The following is a 19,921-nucleotide window of genomic DNA, read 5'->3' as shown; positions in this document are numbered from 1 at the left end:
AGCGCAACATGGACACCGAGTCAGGTGGCTCCTCATCGGGCCTTATCAGTCAGCTGCATCAGACGGCATCATGGTCTGCGAGCCGCAGACCAGCTGGTACTGAAACAAATTACTAATATTTTCTAAATTCCAGCAGTGTCTGATGGACACTGTTAAAATTTGTTCTCATTTAAAAAAAAAAAAAAAAAAAAAAAAAAAGAGAAGCGACATCCCAGAATAAGCCACTGTTCAACTACAAAAATGGGTTTACTTAAGCATCTAAAGGGTTTCATTTAAGTACAGGGTGAGTCAAAAGTCACAGGACACCGTTTAATTATTATTTTTTTTATTTTATTATCCACTTTTACCTCTGGGGTCATCTCAAACAAATTGTGTATGCTGAGAAAATCCGCAACAAACACGCATCGTGGAGGCTTGTGACAGCATAAAAGATAAAATAAAACTGTGTCCTATGACTTTTGACTCACCCTGTATACACCAATAAAATATGCCAAATCATCATCCTCCTCCTCCTCCATTCAGGGTGGAGAGGCACATAAGGGCATTATAAGGCAAAACAGTCCCCAAAGAAAACTTAAGCTTAACACTTTACTTGAACTCTGCTACATAACATTGATAACCATATATATAAACTGTTATATTCATGAACAAAATCTGTCATGACAACTTATAACAGCATCTCCCATGATATGTTTACAGCATGTTTATGTTGTATGATGTGGCAGAGTTCAAGCGTTGCCAGTATTTATTCTGATTTATGACTATTTTATCTTTGGCAACATAATATATGAAGTCTCTTCTGAGTTATGTACAATCACTTGTTTTGGATAGCAAATAAAATGGATCTGTTGTAGCCCCTGGTTCCCATCACCACCACTGTAAAGAAATTCAAGTCTTGCTACAGGGGTCCATTTCATCATTTCATCAAAACACTCTGTATGACTTTGTTTGCATCTGAACTTAACTGAATTAAGCAGACTATCAGACCAATTATTAACAATCAGACCAAAATTATTTACATTTCTGCAATCATACCTTAAAATCACTGAAACACCCACAGAAACTCATCAGGATCATCTAAGGTTTGATCAGGATGCTCAGAGCTTTCAACCACACATACTGAAAAGATACACAACAGGCTGCAACAGCAGAGAGAATGAAAACAAGGCCAAGGTCCTCATCAGACTTTGTTTTAAAACCTTAAGGACACTGCAGCCGAATACAAATCACCGAGCCAGAACAAAGAGCTGTGCAGTTAGGGTTCAAGCATGTGTGTATGTGTCAGAGAGGGGGAGGAGGTATAAGTGAAGAACATTTGGGGGTCAATGCCATTAGGGGCGCTGAACCCTCGACTCATTACTACACACTGCAAGGTCAATCCATACAATACTAGAGCAGGCTACAGGTCACAGCCTGGAGAGACTGCTCATTTCAACATCTCAAAGAACAATGCAGCAGCACCTATAGACACAGGTTTGTTTTATGCAATGTTGGGACATGGGGTCGTACATATGTGCCCTACATATTATATATGCAGTACTGCGGAAAAAGATCACCCTTCATTTATTTAATATTTAGTCAAAAGCTTTCATCTTTGAGGGAGAGGAGAAAATCAAGTTCAGCATCACAGAATGTGTTTGGGATTTTTTTTTTGATCATGAGAAGCAGAAAATACAATCAACTTCTAAGACTGAACTTGGGAGGTGTGGAAAAATGTCCCTGTAGGTTTCTTTAGAAAACTAAAAGAAAGTCTCTTGAAAATAATGGAAGCTGTAAAAAGGGTAAAGAGTAGTCAAATATTGATCTTATATATTTATTATACATTATTTTAGATGTTTTCTGCTTTTGTTTCCTGATGCTGAAAAATTCATAACTTGACTTGGTCTCTAAATTTTGCACAGTACTCCATATGTAAGATTCTATATCATTGTTGTCGGATCAAAACCTTGTATCTCCAAAATTATAACTTTATAGGAGAAAGAAAAAAATCTACTTTACTTTTAATGCAAGTCAATTGAACCATACTTTTTTTCCAAGCCATTTTGGGCTGTTTCTTTTGTTCCATTCTTCATGAAATATACATACAATGTAAAGGGCAACAGACATTTTTAATTTAGGTTAAAAAAAAAAAAACTTGAAAAATGGTGATACAAGGTTTTGTTCAGACAGCAGCGATATCACAATATATAACAATAAGTCCCATATGTAATCAATATATGCAAGTACCCATGTATAGTTACATGAAATATGTACTATATAGAAGTGATTTATTACACCCAAAACTGTTACAAATGGATTTATAGCATTTTGGAATGAAACATTTCATATATATGTATGCATGTTAAGTACTTATACATATTATGTACAAATCACTGCAGGACAAAAAACACATGTCTCCAAAATGGTAACTTTTCAGGTAAAGATGGTTTTATCTTAACTTTCAATGTTATTTAATGTAAAAAGCTTTTAGTCCAAGCAAATCTGATCAATTTCTATTAATCTGTTAACCATGAAAGTTTCACACAATGTAAAGGGCAGCTGGAGTTTTCAAATGCAAAATGAAACGGAGACACAAACCTTAACCTCATAAGCCAAATAAAAGTTTTTACCATTTATTCTATTTGTGTCCTGAAAATGTATGAAAACAAACACACCCACACACCCGCACACCTCCTCCTCCCAGAGAGGCCGCAGATGCTGGAAGGGGGGTGGGGTTATGCAAAACCAGGCAGGCACATAATTACCCAGAGACTGGGGTTTGTTTATTGGAGGGCTGCCCTGTATTACGGGGCCTCATGTTCTCATCTACAACAGAAAAGAGAGAGGAATAAACACTCACTCTCTCCCTCCCCTGCTCTCTTCCTCTAATCTGCCACAGCAGACGCTGGTGGATCTAAACCCAGGCTGATTTTTGCGCTGATGGCTTTTCCAGCTCTGCGAGAGATGGGTGAGAAGGAAATATTCCCCTCAATGCTGAAGGTATCAGTTATCTCCTGGAATGTGTGATAATATCATAAAAGTAGTTGTGGTTGTGAAAGAAACGGCACCTATAAACTCCATCTCCAGACTGACAGTCAGCGCTGAAATACAAAAAGGCTGAGGAGCAGACGGCAAAGGCTTAATTGTCCCTCGCACCACAATAGGCGCTTTACACATTGAGCTGAATGAGCGTGAGAGGACATGATTTAACACTCTATAGCTCCACCTGCTGGACAACATTAAAATGCCACTAAAGGCAAACGCAGAAGAAGTCACAATCCAACCTGGGCCCACCTGTGAGGGCCACATGCATGTTAAGCACTGTCACATTGTTTAATGGTACATTATTTCACAAGAAAATTGACATCTAGACAAATGCCCCCATATGGTCTTATTTACTTTGTATTATTTTTCTAATACATAGTAATATATTTATAAATTAATAGATATTTTGCTTATTATTGTGTCCATGTGGGCTCACTCAAGGAGTGTACCGATTAGTTTATATAGAGTCACTATTCATTCATGCATGTTTGTGTATACTCTGAGTTGCCAGTTTATTAGGTACTGCGCAAAAGTCAAAGACTACCTTTCATATATTTTATGGTCAAAACAGCCATAAAGTACAAACTATTCATTTTTCAGAAGATATTTCTGAAGAAAAAAAATGGCAATCCTAACAACCATGCACCATCAGATAAACAGCACTTAAAAGCCTTCACATTTCCGACAGAGGAGATAATTAACCACCACTTTAGCTTCCAATCTGAAAAAATCCACAGGTGTTTCTGTCAATCCTTCCACTGTGAGAAGACAACTCAGCGCTATGGGTCAGAAAAGATGCGGAATTGTCAAGAAGCTGTTTTACATCACTTTAAACATGAGGAGCAAAAAAATGCAACCAACTTCTAAAAATGAACTTTGGAAAACCATCCCTGCAGATTTCTTTGAAAAACTGAAAGCAAGTTTCCTAAAAGAATGGAAGTTATAATAAAAGCAAGATGTGGACACAATACTGAAAAAAACTAAACAAATAGTATCAGATGTATTATTTTGTTGTTGAAGCTTCTGTGTAATGTTCTGTTACAAATATGAATTCTGCCCTTTTCCCTGACTCTGCAAAAAAAAAACAATTAATAATTTGTACTTGCAGCTATTCTGACTACAGGACAACTAATGCCCAGATCATTTGTGTAGTGGATCATTCTCAGCTCAGCACAGTCATTGACACGAAAGTCTCATGGTATTGTGTCTGGCACTGGTACTAGTGTCCAGCACTGCCAGGCTTTAAAAACACTGCATATACTGTGCAAAGTGGCAAACATGTGCATGCTGTCTTGGTGTGTACAGAGATGTGCACATGTCAAACCTCTTGCGGGACTGCAGGGCGGCCGAGCGGGTGAGCAGCGTGGGCGGGTAGCGTGTGAAAAGGCTCTGGGCCTGGGTAATCAGATGCTCATACGGCAAGTCCTGAGGAATCTGAGACAGTAGGTGGTGAACACTGGCCATGTCACATTCACTGCTCTTCACCTCCCTCTCCCGATACAGCACGATCTGAAAGACACAGCATGGTAAGCTATGCTAAGCACAAATAATAGTACCAAGTTGTTTTGCTCTCTGTTTCATACAGTGAAGTTAAGAAGTCTTTTCCTTTATCATTTGAAAATAATACCAATATTGTACATCAAATTCATTCTAGGGTTGCAAACAAAGCTGATGACATTTTCTGTTGACATCTTGTTTACTTAAATGAAAGTGTCCTATAATCCTCTACAATATTCATACACATTATTTTTTAAAATTTCCAGTCAAACAGGCCATTAAATACAAGTTATTCATGTTTCAGTGCCTAGAATTTTACCAAAAAATTACACAAAACTAGACATACATTATAACATGACTAAATATATATACTTTTTCATATTATAATAATATAATAATTATAATATATTATAATGTGCCTATTCATTATCTTTATTAGTTTCCATTCCAAAGAAATCGGCAGGACCTCCCAAGTTCAGTTTTAGAAGTTGGTTGTCTTTTCTGCTTTTCAGACACAATCAGTCATATTCAGGTCTGGACTCTGGGGTGGTCAGTCCATTGTTCTGAGAACACCAGCAGCTTCTTTGTTTGATTTCTTTTTCTCAGTGAGGCTTCTTTACAGCTACAAATCCTTTTGACCCAAAACATTGAGTTGTCCTCTCAGTGGAAGGTTAACTGTGGATTTTTTTTTATTTTTTATTTTTTTTTAGATCTGAAGCAAAAGTGGAGATGGATTTTCTCCTCTCTCTCAAACATGAAAGCTTTAAGTGCTGTTTACCTGATGAGGACAGTTTTGGATTATCTGGAGATAATCTGGAGTCAGATTATCTTAATATCTGGAAATGTGGAGGTCACTGACTTTTGCACAGTATTGTATGGGGCACTATGACCTCTACTGTTTCACTGCACCATGAAATAAGAGATTACCGATTGCATAGATGGAACTTTAAATAATGGCAGCAACAAAGTGAAAGGAACTAAGAAAGGCATATTGGGTTATATAGGTTAACCTTTTATAGACATCAGCCCTAATCCATTTGCTTCACTGACATCAGAGGTTTTCTGAACATGCTGATAGCCACTCATTAAGTGCTCTTATTCTCTGCCTTTCTGGGGCACTTCAGCTTTAGCAGCACTTTGATCTCCCACTAAATGTACCAGCTATAGATGCTATACATGGTTTCTCTCGAAGAACCATCAGACCTGCCAGTGTTGTTTTTGTTGTACTCTGCAGCAAACTTGGCCTTTACAGGGTTCCAAATCTTTTTAGGAAATAGTTTTTCAAATATCCGCTTAGATAAACAAATTCTATGGGAAGTTTGTATATCCATAGATTCAAATAATAGTTCCCATCCTTTTACCTGTTACTACCCTTAGCACATCCATTTCAACTATACTCTTATTTTCATCGACAAAACTACTTGGTCAATGGCATAATAACTGTTTCCAAGCAGTGTCAATTGCAAGCGGTCAATCAAGAGTGTACTCAGTCTCCGTGGCCCAGTCAGAGAGGTTCCTGTGAGAGAGCCCTGCTGGTTAGCCGCCAGCACACGGGGAGTCAAAGCCCTTGGCTTCAGCAACCTAAGAGGCAGGATGAACTACATTTCCTGCCCGCTTTGTTATCAGGACTTCAAAAGGCCTTGGCCCCCACTTGGTTTGCACGTTACTCTCTGGCAAGGGAGAGGCTTATGGAGAGACAAGAAAGAGGGCCAGTTAAAGCAATCTAGCACAAACACAGCCAGCCCCCTTCATACAAACCTCTGGTGAGTTCATTAGAGATGTTTAATTAACTGGTCTCGCTACAACAAAGTGCCCTGGATTCTCTCAAGAAAAGGAAACCAGTTTACACACGCATGCATGCTTGCCATCTTTTGCTTCTCTTTGAAACAACTTCTAGTTGTTGTGTCGATGAGCCAGCTTTCCAATGAAAAAGCGTGTTGACAAACTTGGAGCCAAAAATAAGGGGGGAAAAAAAACGCTATCAATAACCCGACAAACCTGCCCAAAAGATATTTACTGTGAGATGGATATGATTCAGTTTAGACAAGTTTGGAATCGATGCACAATAATCATTAGTGTCAATCATTTCAGGCAGCCTAATGGAGCGAAAGTAATTTATAATTGTTCTGTTCATTATGTCCAGAAAACGCTTCGATGACCTCATCAGAGAAAGCAATCAATGATTCACTAATACACTCTCACATATTCGCAGTCTAAAAAACACACAGAAAAGGTCACTACGTGATATTCAGCATGCAGAGAAAGAGGGGAGAGAGAGAGAGAGAGAGAGAGAGAGAGACACAGACAGAGAGAGACAGACAGAGAGACAGACAGAGACAGACAGAGAGAGACAGAGAGAGAGAGACAGAGAGAGAGACAGAGAGAGAGACAGAGAGAGAGACAGAGAGAGAGACAGAGAGAGAGACAGAGAGAGAGAGAGACACAGACAGACAGAGAAACAGAGATATATGGGGGGCAATTTTAATGTGCCAAAAGAATCAATTCTCACCACAGCAGCGAAGTAAATGGGCATGAGTGGGTGGGAGGCCAGGAAGAAATCGTAGAGCCGCAAGACATGCCGGAAGTCAGACAGAACGTGGCCGTACCATGTGATCAGCCAACTGAGGGCGAAGATGGTGCCAACCTCAGCCCTGTGTTACACATAAAACAACAAAACGAACCTTTAAAAGCTCCATACCCTACAATTTTTTGTTGAGTCATATTTCATTTTTACATGGGCATTTTCCAATCACTCTTTAGCCCTTAGAATTAAAACAGGCTGCTTATGTTACTACGTCCTGTAAATAAGCTCTGTTCAGACTGGCTGCCCTGTATTGTGCCTCATTCAAAAAGCAATCCAGGCTGAAACACTCCTTATAACTTCAATGGGAAAGAAAGGAGCTAAACTGCTAAAACCTGAATAGATGCATATATGTAAATTTGACATCACAAAAACGGTCATAAAGAGAATTTTTTTTGCAGCTTCTTTTCCAAATCTTTTAACAGTGTTCATATACTACAACAAACACTCTTGTTTCAACAACTGAATAAAATTCAGTGTTCTGCGATATGGACATTAGAATAATGCTTTAACATACACGGTCAGACTCAGTCTTTCATTGTTCATCTTTTACAAATATGTGATGTATTTTGTTGATTTTCCAAGTGCATATAATAAAAAGTGAACACATCCTCTACAAGTTACATATTTAAATATGGCATTTTATTTAGCTGAGTCTAGTTCACAGTTCTTATTTATATACAGAGTTTAAAAAAAGAACTCACAAACCATATAATGAGCCCTAACTTTTGCACAGCTCATTTTGTTATATTTGTTCCCCAATATGTTAAATTTAGCAAATAAACAGTAACTGTGTATTTGAAAGAAGTGTGTTCTCTGTAGAGGACGCGTTCACTTATTTTTTTACTTAGAAAATCAACAAAGCATATAATTTCAAAAGGGCACCCAAACTTTTCCATGACTGTAGATACGATTCAGTTCTTCTTTACTGAACACTGAATGTGCTGACTACAAGAGGACAGACATACAAAAAATAAAAAATAAATAAAAAACCATGCAAACCAAAGAAAGAAACTGCTGGTGTATAGACTCACTGTATAGTTCACTGAATGTGTTTAGGACCATTTGGATCGTCAGGAGAAGAAAATGCAACCAAGAAGTACAAAATCAAGTATGGAGTCTTGTTAGGTATCTGGACTACCTAGCCTAAGGCAGAGCACACTGTTTTTGGTGTGCTACAATGCTTGAACTGCCCTGCTGTGGCTAAGCAGCCGTGTGAGCATGGTCAACGTGTAAGAAAAACATTCTGGGCATCGCACTAAACATGGATGACCACACGAATGATGTAACTGTGGAGTCCGGTGTCTCCATCGCCCACGTGCTCTCCTCCTTAGCCATGGTCCATCGCACTGGCCTGCGGGCTGCTCTGACGCCACTTCATCTCTGCAGTTAGTGAGCATGACCTTTCAGAGCGGCCTTCTTCTGTTGCGCAGGAATAACGGGCTTTCAGCAGTAAATGAGAGAGACGTGCGCATGAGTGCCCAAAAAAAGGCTTAAAACAATTATTACAGCTACACTTAGAATAGTTAGGCATCCGGAAACATGAAAGGTTGTTTCTGTCTTCTAAATAAAGACTAAGCTGTTCCTAAATGAGAAAGCCTTTCCAACTGAATCCCCACTGACAGCATAATTTAGTCCAAGACTGGACTGTGTGTCCAGAAAAGCAGCCTAAGGGGGGTTATTCAAGACACAGATTAATCCTGGTCTTGGACTGAAAACCGCGGTTTGTGGGGAAACCCAGGCCAATATCTTTAGCACCACACTATGCTGCTGAATGAGTTTCTCACCATGTGTCTTGAAAACAGAGTAAAAGCTGTGCTTTACAGCTTCTATACTTAGCAGCATGTTTTACGTTGTAAAAGAAAGCTTGGATATGAGGAAATAGTCTAAATATTAACATTCTAAATATTCATTAAATACCACTCTTGTGCTTCTAAGTACAAGAGTTGATATTTTCTCATGATTTATGACTTAAATTTGATGAAAGGTTATTCATGCATGTATAGTACAATTTGCAATGCTTGTCATTTTTTTGTCATTGAAACAAGTGCAAAAAAAATTAGAAGTGCAGTAAAGTTAAAAGTTTCAACATGTACCATACAGTCCCATATAAACACTAATACACTGTTTACTCCTCGTAAAACTGTTACAAGGAGTGTTTCTGTCCAGGCAACTTCTTGAATGAGGCACAGCTTAGAGTAGCCAATTATAATAGAGCTCATTTACATATATCAGGGTTAAAAGCACACTAAAGAAAAAGAGTCAGTTTGAATGGATGTAGAGAGCCTGCATGAGTCATGAAAGAATGAATTATTATTTTACACAAAACCATTTCAGAGAAAAATACCAGAAAATGTAGTATATTTAAACATGTAGCCACCACTTGCTCACATCTATTACAGTAACACAGGCTGCACTGCTAAATCTGGAAGAAGAAGAAAAAAAAAAAAAAAAAAAAAGATAAAGCAACAATTAAGTGAAATACATCTAAAATTAGTTTTTAGATCCATTTTTTTCCTTTTTTATTGAGAATTGACAACTGACTATCGCATTAGATCATGAATCATAGTTTAACTAATGCTGTGACACCAGATGTTTTTCTGACATTATATCTTTTTCATTTGGTTTGGTTGGTTTCACGCTGAAATGGACGAAGTGCCAAATTATACATGTGGGTGTTCTTAACGCTCTTTGATTGTTCAGCAATTTGGTTCTGTTATTTTCATGTCTGTCTCCATTGAATAACCTATTTTTTATGTTGACTTTAACAGTGTAAAATCCAGAACCATCACTCTCTATAGTTTGTAAAACATCTAGTCATACCCATGATTTTTGGAAAAGAAGAAGAAGAAAAAAAAAAAAAAAAAAAAATCATTAATGCAGCTCATGAGCCTTTGTTAAGAGACAAATCACTGCTGTCGGAAGAAAACCTTATATCTCCATCTTTCTCAATTCAATTTTTGACATAATTTGAAAATCACTGTTGCCCTTTATATTGTATGTAAATTTCATGATGAATGGACTAAGAGAAACAGCCCAAAATGACTTGTAAAAATCTCTGGTTCCATTGACTTAAGTAAAGAAGGTTTTTTCCTTCTCCTGTAAAGTTACCATTTTGGAGATACAAGGTTTTCTTCCAACAACAGCGAAATCTTAAAGCAATAGCAGTATGGTACAGCACAAATTTTGGCAAACCACAGTTCTGTTTGGTGCGGACCCAAGCACACGTGGACAGTGTTCACATCTGTCAAAATGAACCAAATTATACAAGATGTTTTCGATTGATCCACACCCAACAAACTAGCCTTGACCTAGACTTGAGCAAGACACCTAACCCCTAACTGCTCCCCAGGCACTGCGGATTGGGCTACTTCCGCTACTGGACAAGTGTGCTCTCTGCCCCTTAGTGTGTGTGCTCACTCACTAGAGTGTATGTGGCGTTTCACTTCACAGATGGGTTAAATGTGGAGGTGAAATTTCCCCGTTGTGGGACTAATAAGGGTCTCTTGCCATCTGGACCAAGTCCTCCAGACTCACTGTCATTTAATCCACTTTGTAGTGTTTCTATTTTATAATTATTTATTATGTGTATTGTCTGTTTGCATTGTCTGCTGCTGTTTGTGTGTAAAATTCAGCACAATGTTCCACAGAACATTTGCTCCATCCCTCACTCATCACATGACTGTGGTAAGAAGGTATGACAGTAAAATTGCCTCTTAACACACAAAAAACTACCATATCAAAATACATATCAGCAGTTAGCCTCGGCCATTGCAGCTATAAGTTTCTTAAAATCCATATCTGCACTGGTCACAAACATTTCATATAGACGGGCTTGGAAAACAAATGGACAACGATGCAAGTAAGCATATTCCCAAAATAAGCCAGAGTGCTCTGAAGTTTTGAAAGGTCCGACTATATTGGGCCTCAGCTTGTTAAGTTTGGAAAGCGGCCTCAGCAACAGCACCTGAATGAGTTACGCCATTAAACCTGTAGACCAGCAGTGCACTAGACACAGCTCCCAGGACGCACGTATACAATATTTATCAAGAGTCTCTTATTCACTACATTTTAAATGACAAGCCATTAAAAATAACTTCCTTTTATATATGAGGCTGGGAAATCAGCACGCAACAGAGTCCTTTCCAGCTGACTATAAGTACAGGTTTGTACTCGTACACATGGCTCCGTACACAGACACACATCCAACCCCACGGATACACACACACTGCCCAAGATGTGTTGCATTATGCATGAAAAATCAAACGGTACAAGCCTGGTTCTGTGCATCATACACACTACAGTGGTTTAAAAGCAATGGTGCCTCACACTTATCCGACATCAGAGATAAAACAGACCAGCATTTCCTTCCAGAAACCTTAAAGCTAGAACCCGTGAACACAAACAACTGTACAACAAGTGTACATTTTATATATTTTTACAGATTCAAACATGGGCAAGAAGTTAAATAACCAGGGAGCTGCTAAACAGCACTTTTACACTGACAGAAGAGAAAGAGCACTCGCTCTTCTAACTGGCCGACAGCTGCTTTGATATGAAACCCTGTGCTTTTCTCCAGGGAGTATGTTTTACATGTCAGTCGTGTCCTTGCACAACATAGCACAGTAAACAGAAAATCTGCTCCTCATTTAATGCTTCTCAAGCTCAAACTTGACCAATAGTGCTGGTTCAGACAGAGCCACAGGCAACACAAGCCTAAGTGGACACAGGAGTACATGACTTCACCATATGTGGCTGAGGCTAAATGCCAAACTCTGCTGCCCCCTAGGGGTGAATATCACACCAAACCAAAGCTTATTCACTTTGCAAGCTCATAAAAACTGATCACAAATTTTTTACCAACACAAAGTAGGACCTTTAAATTTGTCTTGCCCACCATGTATTTTACTGTCCCCATGACAGCAACACTATATGTCTAAACTGAATACCCTCAAGAGAAGAGAAATTGTTTGTTGTTTTTGAAAACATTGACCAAGAGGACCAAGGGTGTTTATTTCAGGGATCAAATTTTTGACAAATTCTTTTGACTGATAACAGATCATCATTAGTCAGCAAGCCTAGCAAGCTAAGCAAGCCTAAAACTGAGGTTGCAAAATAAAAACATTTTAACATTAGCTGAGCCAAGCTAAATGTTTACTTTTCAGAACATAAATAAAATGAAAAACAAAACAAAAACACTGACATACTATGTTTTTTCCCCACAGCAATTACATGTTCATGATTATATGACTGAAAAATAAAATGCTGACAAAATGACAGGGATATAAAATTATGGGCTACATCTAAGGTTTTAAAAATGCTACATTCACCATTCATTTCTAGCCAAAGTTGAAAACTGTCAGTCACTGTCCACCACATGCTTTTCTACGACTTTTCACACCCATGTGCGATTACCTTGCACCCCTCACACACTTGCTCTCTGAGAACATGAACAGTACAGTAGTCTGTTTAATCGATTGTAAATGTTTGTTTCTGATATGGTACATTGTTATAGTTGTGCTTAGTTTTTTTAATCAGGCCTCTCTTGTGCATCTATTGCACTGTCAAACATACAATTCAAAAATGTTCCTCAACTTGAATAATACACCAACTTATTCATATTTGGTTTTTTTTCTGAAAAAGAAAATGACCTTTTTTTGTTAGCACTAGTTGGAATTATTTGTCAGCTGGTTGATGATTTACATCCATGCATACTGCAGACCAGCACTCTGAATTTGAAGTAATGACTAAGGTTATTGCGCACAAATGTCAGCTTTATTCTGGGGGTATATAGGTCTACATCTACAGCAGGTGAAATACAGCGGCACAGCTTTTTTTAAGCAAATTCACACTAATAACTAAATAACACAATAACTGTTGTGTATATAACTTGGTTGAAAATTGAAAGCCTACAGATATCACCAAATGCTGAGCATCATCGCTGGCGGCACTCTCCTAGACATGCAACACAGGTGGTTTCAGTTTCTGCCTGTTTTCAGCTTCTTTGAGTTTTTTTTCTTCATTCATTCTCAATGTGGTCCAGGTTTGAATATTACACTTTTCTATTGAGAAAAAAAAAAAAAAAAAAAACTGGTAGCACATTACTTAAATCCTGCTACATAAAACTGACATAACCTTACCATAAACATGCCATGGCAGAGGTCATATGCTGTTGTGAGTTGTCATGACAGATTTTGTTCAGTAAAATAACCGCATCATTACTGGTAATTGTCATGACAGACACCATAATGTTTAATGTTCTGACAGCTAAGCACAGGAAAAAAATGCATGTGATATAAGCCATCATGATATCAAGCCAAAAACATTCTACTGTCATTCATTTATTAGTAAATGTATTACTTTGGTGATTCTCAGTGTCGCGCAAATGGGGTGGCCCCATTCAAGAAACTGTCCTCACCCTAATAAAAACAGGGCAGCAACCTAATGTACTGGCACTGACAGTGATCTGACAAGGACATTGCTCTATTGATCTCTACTGAAGCCTATGTAAACTGAACATAAATCAGTCAGCACAACTCTAACTTTACCTCAGCATGAAGTCATGTAGCTCAGGATCAACCTGCTCCAGAATAGGCATCAAGTAGTTGAGGATGTGTTTGGTACTGTCCATAGTGGGGTCCATAAAGTCCCTGCACAAACACACAGCAAACAGCAAAGAGTTAGGCCCAATCCCATTTCACCCCACGCCCCTACCACTTAGCCCTTAGCCGTTCACGTCTAGGGTCAGGGTGTCCCAGTGTTTGTTGAGATAGAGGGGTAGGGCGAAGTGTCAGGGCTACATGGCCCCTCCAAATGGAGGTTTTTCAGAGGCTCACTTCAAACGAAGTGTTATGAGGAGAAAAAAAAAAAAAAAAAAAAAAAACGGCAACGGCAAGATGGCTGCACAAGCGACCAAAGAAAGCCACAAATGTAAGTATTTTCTTTATTTAAAAAATTACGATAACCATCGTTTTAGCTTAGTTTAATGTCGTTACAATTTATTATGGTTGTTGTGTTCAGAACAAAACACAAAAAAAAAAAAAAAAAAAATCACTAATAGCATGCTAATGTCTGAGTAGCTAGCTAGCTAGCTAACGTTCCCGCTCCAAATCAAATCAAATCAAATTTATTTGTATAGCGCTTTTTACAACGGATGTTGTCACAAAACTGCTTTACAGAATTTCGGAAAAGACAAAGTTTCAACAGGACTGTAAGAATGTACAGGAACCAGGCTCACCAGGGGGGACCCATCCTCCTCTGGTCAAACTACCTACAAGTGCTTATATTACTAATATTAATAGCAGTAATATTGGTATTAGGAACCTTAAATAGCCCAGCAGTGTTAACGATTGAAGCGCCAGAATGTGACTGCTGCACTATTTAAGGTGGAACAGGAAAATTTGAACAAGAAGCTGGCGAATAGCTGACTTCAGCTTCATATCACCAAAGAATTAGTGGTGGGTGAGGATAAATAATTGTCTTGTCCCCCCGTCTTTGAACGCATATGATTCCCTGAATTTAACTAAAGCCCAGCAGCGAAGTTGCTGAACTTTTCCCTCCTCTGCTATCACTGCAAATGGGCCAGGTCACCTATCGAGCACCGCTAGTAGCCTGTTAATGAAGTAATTTTTTTATTTATTTAATTAATTTATTTTTTTTATTTGAGGGTCTCATTTCCTAGGGCAAGATGTTAACCACTACCCCTTGTAACTCAGTTCCAAGGGGTTAGGGAAACATTCGAAAACAAGGGGAAGGGGTAAAAATAAGAAATGGGATTGGGCCCTAGTACTGAAATGTTGAAATATGACAAAGTTCAAAGTGATAAAGATACTGACCTGTTATTACAAACTATAGTGTAAACTTACATTGCTGGATTCAAATTAAGCCTAGTCTTGGACTGAAATGCAATACCAATAATGCTTCATCATTAAAAATCTAATTTAGACTATGCTTAGATTTAATATGGGTCTGGGAAATCTGGGCGATGAGGAAAGCAAAGAGCCTGCAAAAAGGCTTGTCTGGACATGTTAAACAAAGCAAAAACCCTCTTATTTAATTTCCTCACTGTATAAAAACTAGAATATTCTTGTGCCAACAACAAAAGAACATAATTTGGTACCAAGTGTATAATATATAAATATTAAACAATGTATTCTGTTGAAGGACACTATGCTGTCAAAGAAAAAGAAAAAGGGGCTGTTATCTTCAAACCTGAGGTGATGATTAGATAATGTCTCAACCACTGCTATGGCCATCCGTTCTCCTACTACCAACAGAAAGGTCACTACTATATCGTGGTATCCTTGGTAGTAGTGCAGCTGAGGGTTTCTCCTCAAAACATCCAGAATGATGTCAATCAGCTGCTCCTGCAGCACCTCCCTTTCATCAGCACGCATCCCTGACAGAGATACATGGGCAGAATCAGAAACCTGGAAAAAGCTTGCGAAGGTTCTTTAGACAGACAAACACTAAAATGTTCATAAGAATGCTCCTAAATGCAATTCTTGAAAAAAAACTTAAGAATTCTTCAAATATTCTCTTAACCATGTACCATAAACAACACAAGATACATTTTGAATTTGTATTAGCTGTCATTTCTCTTAGATTAACCCGTTCAGAGGAGCAAAATAGAGGAAAAACATCAAACCAAGAATTAAATTTTTTTTTTTTGCAAATAAGAACTAAAAGGTAATGGGGGAAGAAACAGCCAACAGGAAAAAATCCTCCTTGGAAAATATAATAACTGTGGGGTGATGGACGAGGATGGGCAGGAGTAGCCGAGGCAGCACCTGTGATAATTTAGTTGCTTACCTTTCCAACTTTTACAGCCCAAGACGAGGCTGAAGCCATCATAAAGTTAAGAAAACATTTAAAAATGTAATATTTCAAGAATACCACTTGTTCTTAGAATTATTCTTAAAAAAAGTTAAGAAAATATGAAACTGTGTGAAGAATAACAATTTCTCGTAACCTTTTTCTTAAGACTGAAGTCCCTGATTATAAATAGAAATAACTACACCTTCTCTCACTTCTCCCAACCAATTCTACTTTCAACTAGAGAGTTAAGTGAGTCTGGTATGGATACTAAAAATTCAGCAACGTTTCTTAAATTCTCGATAATAACTTCAAGGGTAGGTTTGCTGGACTGGTACTAAGCCTAGTCTTGGAGTACATTTTCCTTTCAGTGGAGAATTTCCCCTGAGAATGCTGTACAGCACAGGACTAGGCTTAATCCCTGTCTGGAGAAAACTAATTCCATCCATCCATCCATCCATCCATCCATTTCCTAAGCCGCTTCTCCGTCAGGGTCGCGGGGGGATGCTGGAGCCTATCCCAGCAGTCTTCGGGCGGAAGGCAGGATACACCCTGGACAGGTCGCCAGTCCATCGCAGGGCATAATTCTAACTGTACAACTAATGTTTAAACACATTTATTCAGTAGCAATGTTTCCCTCTTTTTATTTGTGGTATGTTTTTTTTATTTATTTTGTCAAGCTTTTCCACTGTTGGCGGGCGGTTGGGTTTGTCGTTGCAGGGATAGGTTTGGTAGGGCTGTGAGCTGGGGGGGCTGTGAGCTGCAGGAATGGGATTTGGCTGGGACACATTTTACCACCACTGAGGTCTGACTGGACAGGGACTCTTCACTGCAGAGCAAGGTTTGGCTGTGGCATGGCCAGAGAGAGATTTTGTGGCGGATGTGGGAAACTGGTCTCAGAAACACGTTTCTTTGGCCTGAAATTGCATCTCAAAGTATGAACCAATAACATGCGATTTGTAAGTGTCCCAGAACTGTCTAGATACTGCTGGTTACATAATTTCTCAAAGGCATTAACTGCAATCTGGAGGAAAGGGATAAGTCAAATTTTCTAATCAAAGGAAAATAAAGGTTACCTCTTGGAAAACGCCGCATGGAACGCCTGACATCAAGAAGCACCTGGTTATAGTCTTTGTGGTTCTCCCTGACATTTTTAGCTAGGGATAGAGGATAGGAAAAGGTAAAGAAAAAGTGAGAGACAAGACACGAAAGAGAACCTCACCACAAGTTTTTATGATAACAACAACTTGCTCAATATACAGTAAGCAACTCAGGACTCACACACACTTACCAGGTTTGGACGGTAGATTAAACACATTGACACTGAGCAGCTTGGGCCAAACTTTCCTTCGCACATCATCTGTCAACAAGCCACCCTCACTGACAGCTGCCTGCCGCAAGGTCTCAATATCCACTGGGTCGCTGTTCAGGGCCTGGTGAATATCTACTAGCTTCTGCTTCTTCCAGGAAACATGTTCTGCAAAAAAGAGAGCAAAATTGAAAGCCGTCCTAAAACTTGCGGTGACGTAGAAACACTTTTAAAAAAAGAACAGTTTCCACATGATTTCATCATTGAAATGCAACTATTTCAGAGCAGTTTGGTGTGAAATACACCATTCTATAGAAACGCACCAAGGCAGAATTGTTCACAGCAGCATTGACAGAAACCAGACATATGATTGACATAATGGCTTTCAGAAAGTGAAGACGAAATGCCTACCAGCCTGAGACATGTATTACGAGAGGTCTGAAGTAAGATTTGGCCTGAAAATGTATGCTTTTAAAATGTGCTCATGACAGAGATGCATAAGTAAGGCAAAATGGTCCCAAAAGAAAACTAACCAACTATTTTGCCAAGACAGTAAGTAAAATGAGATGTGCATTTCCTGAAGGAACGGCAAGAGTGCTTGAAAAGAGCTTCAAGTGTGTGTGTGTTTCTGTGTGTTTCTGTGTAGGTGAACAACACCTCTTTAGGTGTGTGTGTCTGTGTGGTGTGTGTGTGAGAGGGAGAGATTGTATGTGTTGGGGGGGGGGGGGGGGGGGGGGGGGGGGGGTTTAACCGGATAGATGGTGTGAGATAAGACCCCTTGGGGATTATTTTGGTGTAATGCTATATGTATTGAAAAGAAAATGTCAGAGTTATGACAAGTTAAACACAGAGAAAATCTTGAAATAAGCAGATTCTGAGAAATTTACATGAGAGTAAATGGGGCAGTTTTCTGTGCCTAGTGCCAAACAAATGCCCCTAACTCTAAAGCTAATTGATAAAATGGTCAGATATTTTGAGGTTTCAGAAAGGACAAGTTTCTCTACTATTTAAAAATGAAATGGAGTTTCTAGGTGAAAGTGTAAGGATTTTAAAGCAGATTCCCTGCATGATCAGCTGTGTCTGTGAGACTGAATGGCCTGCTGTGACATCATCGATGTAAGCTAGAATTTGAAGTTCTAGAAAATTCCACCATTCATTCTTATGGGAGGTTTTTAATTTTTTAACTTAATTTTATTAAAAACTCCCAATCTGATCGACTCCAAAAATACACAGCACAAGTCACGGCACCGAGACCTTCGAAACGCAGTTTGAACGGAGTCTGTACGTTAAGCGGTTCAGGCTGTATTAAATCACAGAAAAGTATGAGAGATAACAATAGAGCGCTTTTTCAAGCACTCTAATGAATATACTTGAAATATTGTCAGTAAGAAACCATTACAACAACAAACCATTACAAAGTGTGGTACTAGGAATAATTTGTGGCAACATACAATCATAACCACCTAACTCCTTTGCTGCAAATGCAAAGAATATTAGACATATAGTTACCACTTTTGGCTGGCTTGGTGAAGAAGGCACCTCTTATAGAGTTAGTTAGTCCATAAGACTGACATTTCAGCCATCTCTGGGTGACATATTTCATATAATAGCTCTCTCCCATTCATACAGTACGCTTTTGTGAACATCCACTCAAGCTGAAAATTTCAGGCGTCCCTGTTGGCTTGATGGGACCCAAGCGCACAAGCTAGATTTGGCAGTAAACTACTGTTCATGAAGACACATAAAGCACCTATTTGTGGTCCTCTCTGAATCTTTAAATACACCGCAGCAGTTTCAGTTCTTTCTGTAATGCACTTCTTACAGATTACTCAGCTGTCTCCTCCCTGTGGTCTGTGTTTGGACGGTCTCCACGTAGCCGGGACTGGACACGTCAGTACCGCCACTAACGTTAAGGACTAGCCAGCTAGCAACGTCTAACGCCACTCCAACATCAGAAACAGGACTAATTTAACATTAAATAACGGCGTGTTAAACCATAAGCTACTAGAAACCTTGGAACCGCCTAAAATACACGTTTAACGTCCTATACTGCTCACCTTCGTGTCTCTGGCTACTTCCATTAACGCTTCTGGCCCCGTTCAGCTGCTGCTGGCGTTTTTTCACCTTTTTCATTTCCTTCAACGTTCAAGTTCACCAAAATCAAGATGGTTTATTAATATAATTACATTCAGACGCCAATTTAAACAAACAGAAAACAGAACAGGTGTAGTTAACTGAGGTATTGAAGCGGCTGCTGTCGGTCACACCGCCTCTTCTTATTAGTGTCCACCAACCTGCCGGTAAACCAAACCTGAGTCCTGAAAGGGGCGGTACCTCTCACCTGATTGGTCTACCCGCCTCACAGAGCTTAATGCGATTGGCTAATTCTCCCGTCAGATACTCCGGTTGTCATGGTGAAACAAACGAGCGCGTGCTTTTATTTACAAGCGTTGCGTTTTATTTTACCAAATCTGACTTACTATGTCGAAATAATGACTTATTTTCTCCAATTATTGACTTAGTATCTCGTAATATATATTTCTCTAAAATATTAACTTACTATGTCGAAATGATCAATATTTCGTAATATGTACTTACTGGCTATGTCAAAATCGTGACTTTTCCACTCTAATTATTGACTAAGTGTGTCAAACTGATGAATTAGTATCTCGTAATAATGATTTTTCCGCAATATA

General features: G+C 38.9%; 1 protein-coding gene across 2 annotated transcripts in view; it reads right to left on the bottom strand.

The window, feature by feature from the left end:
• Positions 1-19,507, bottom strand: part of zgc:63863 (uncharacterized protein LOC393372 homolog) — a 33,148-nt gene extending 13,641 nt beyond the window's left edge. For both annotated transcript variants that reach the window (XM_017701515.2, XM_017701516.2), the window contains exons 1-7: positions 19,283-19,507; positions 17,208-17,393; positions 16,993-17,073; positions 15,314-15,500; positions 13,651-13,752; positions 7,031-7,172; positions 4,349-4,533 (exon numbers count right to left, since the gene is read on the bottom strand). In XM_017701515.2, coding sequence (XP_017557004.1) covers positions 4,349-4,533; positions 7,031-7,172; positions 13,651-13,752; positions 15,314-15,500; positions 16,993-17,073; positions 17,208-17,393; positions 19,283-19,358 — 959 coding nt within the window. In that variant the 5' untranslated portion in view covers positions 19,359-19,507. The remainder of the gene's footprint in view (positions 1-4,348; positions 4,534-7,030; positions 7,173-13,650; positions 13,753-15,313; positions 15,501-16,992; positions 17,074-17,207; positions 17,394-19,282) is intronic.
• Between the last annotated feature and the right edge of the window lie 414 nt (positions 19,508-19,921).

Source organism: Pygocentrus nattereri, chromosome 1 (genome assembly GCF_015220715.1).
Source record: "Pygocentrus nattereri isolate fPygNat1 chromosome 1, fPygNat1.pri, whole genome shotgun sequence".
In the NCBI taxonomy this organism is placed as follows: Eukaryota; Metazoa; Chordata; class Actinopteri; order Characiformes; family Serrasalmidae; genus Pygocentrus; species Pygocentrus nattereri.
The sequence above is the reverse complement of the archived record's forward strand: the minus strand, read 5'-3'. Positions and strand labels throughout refer to the sequence as shown.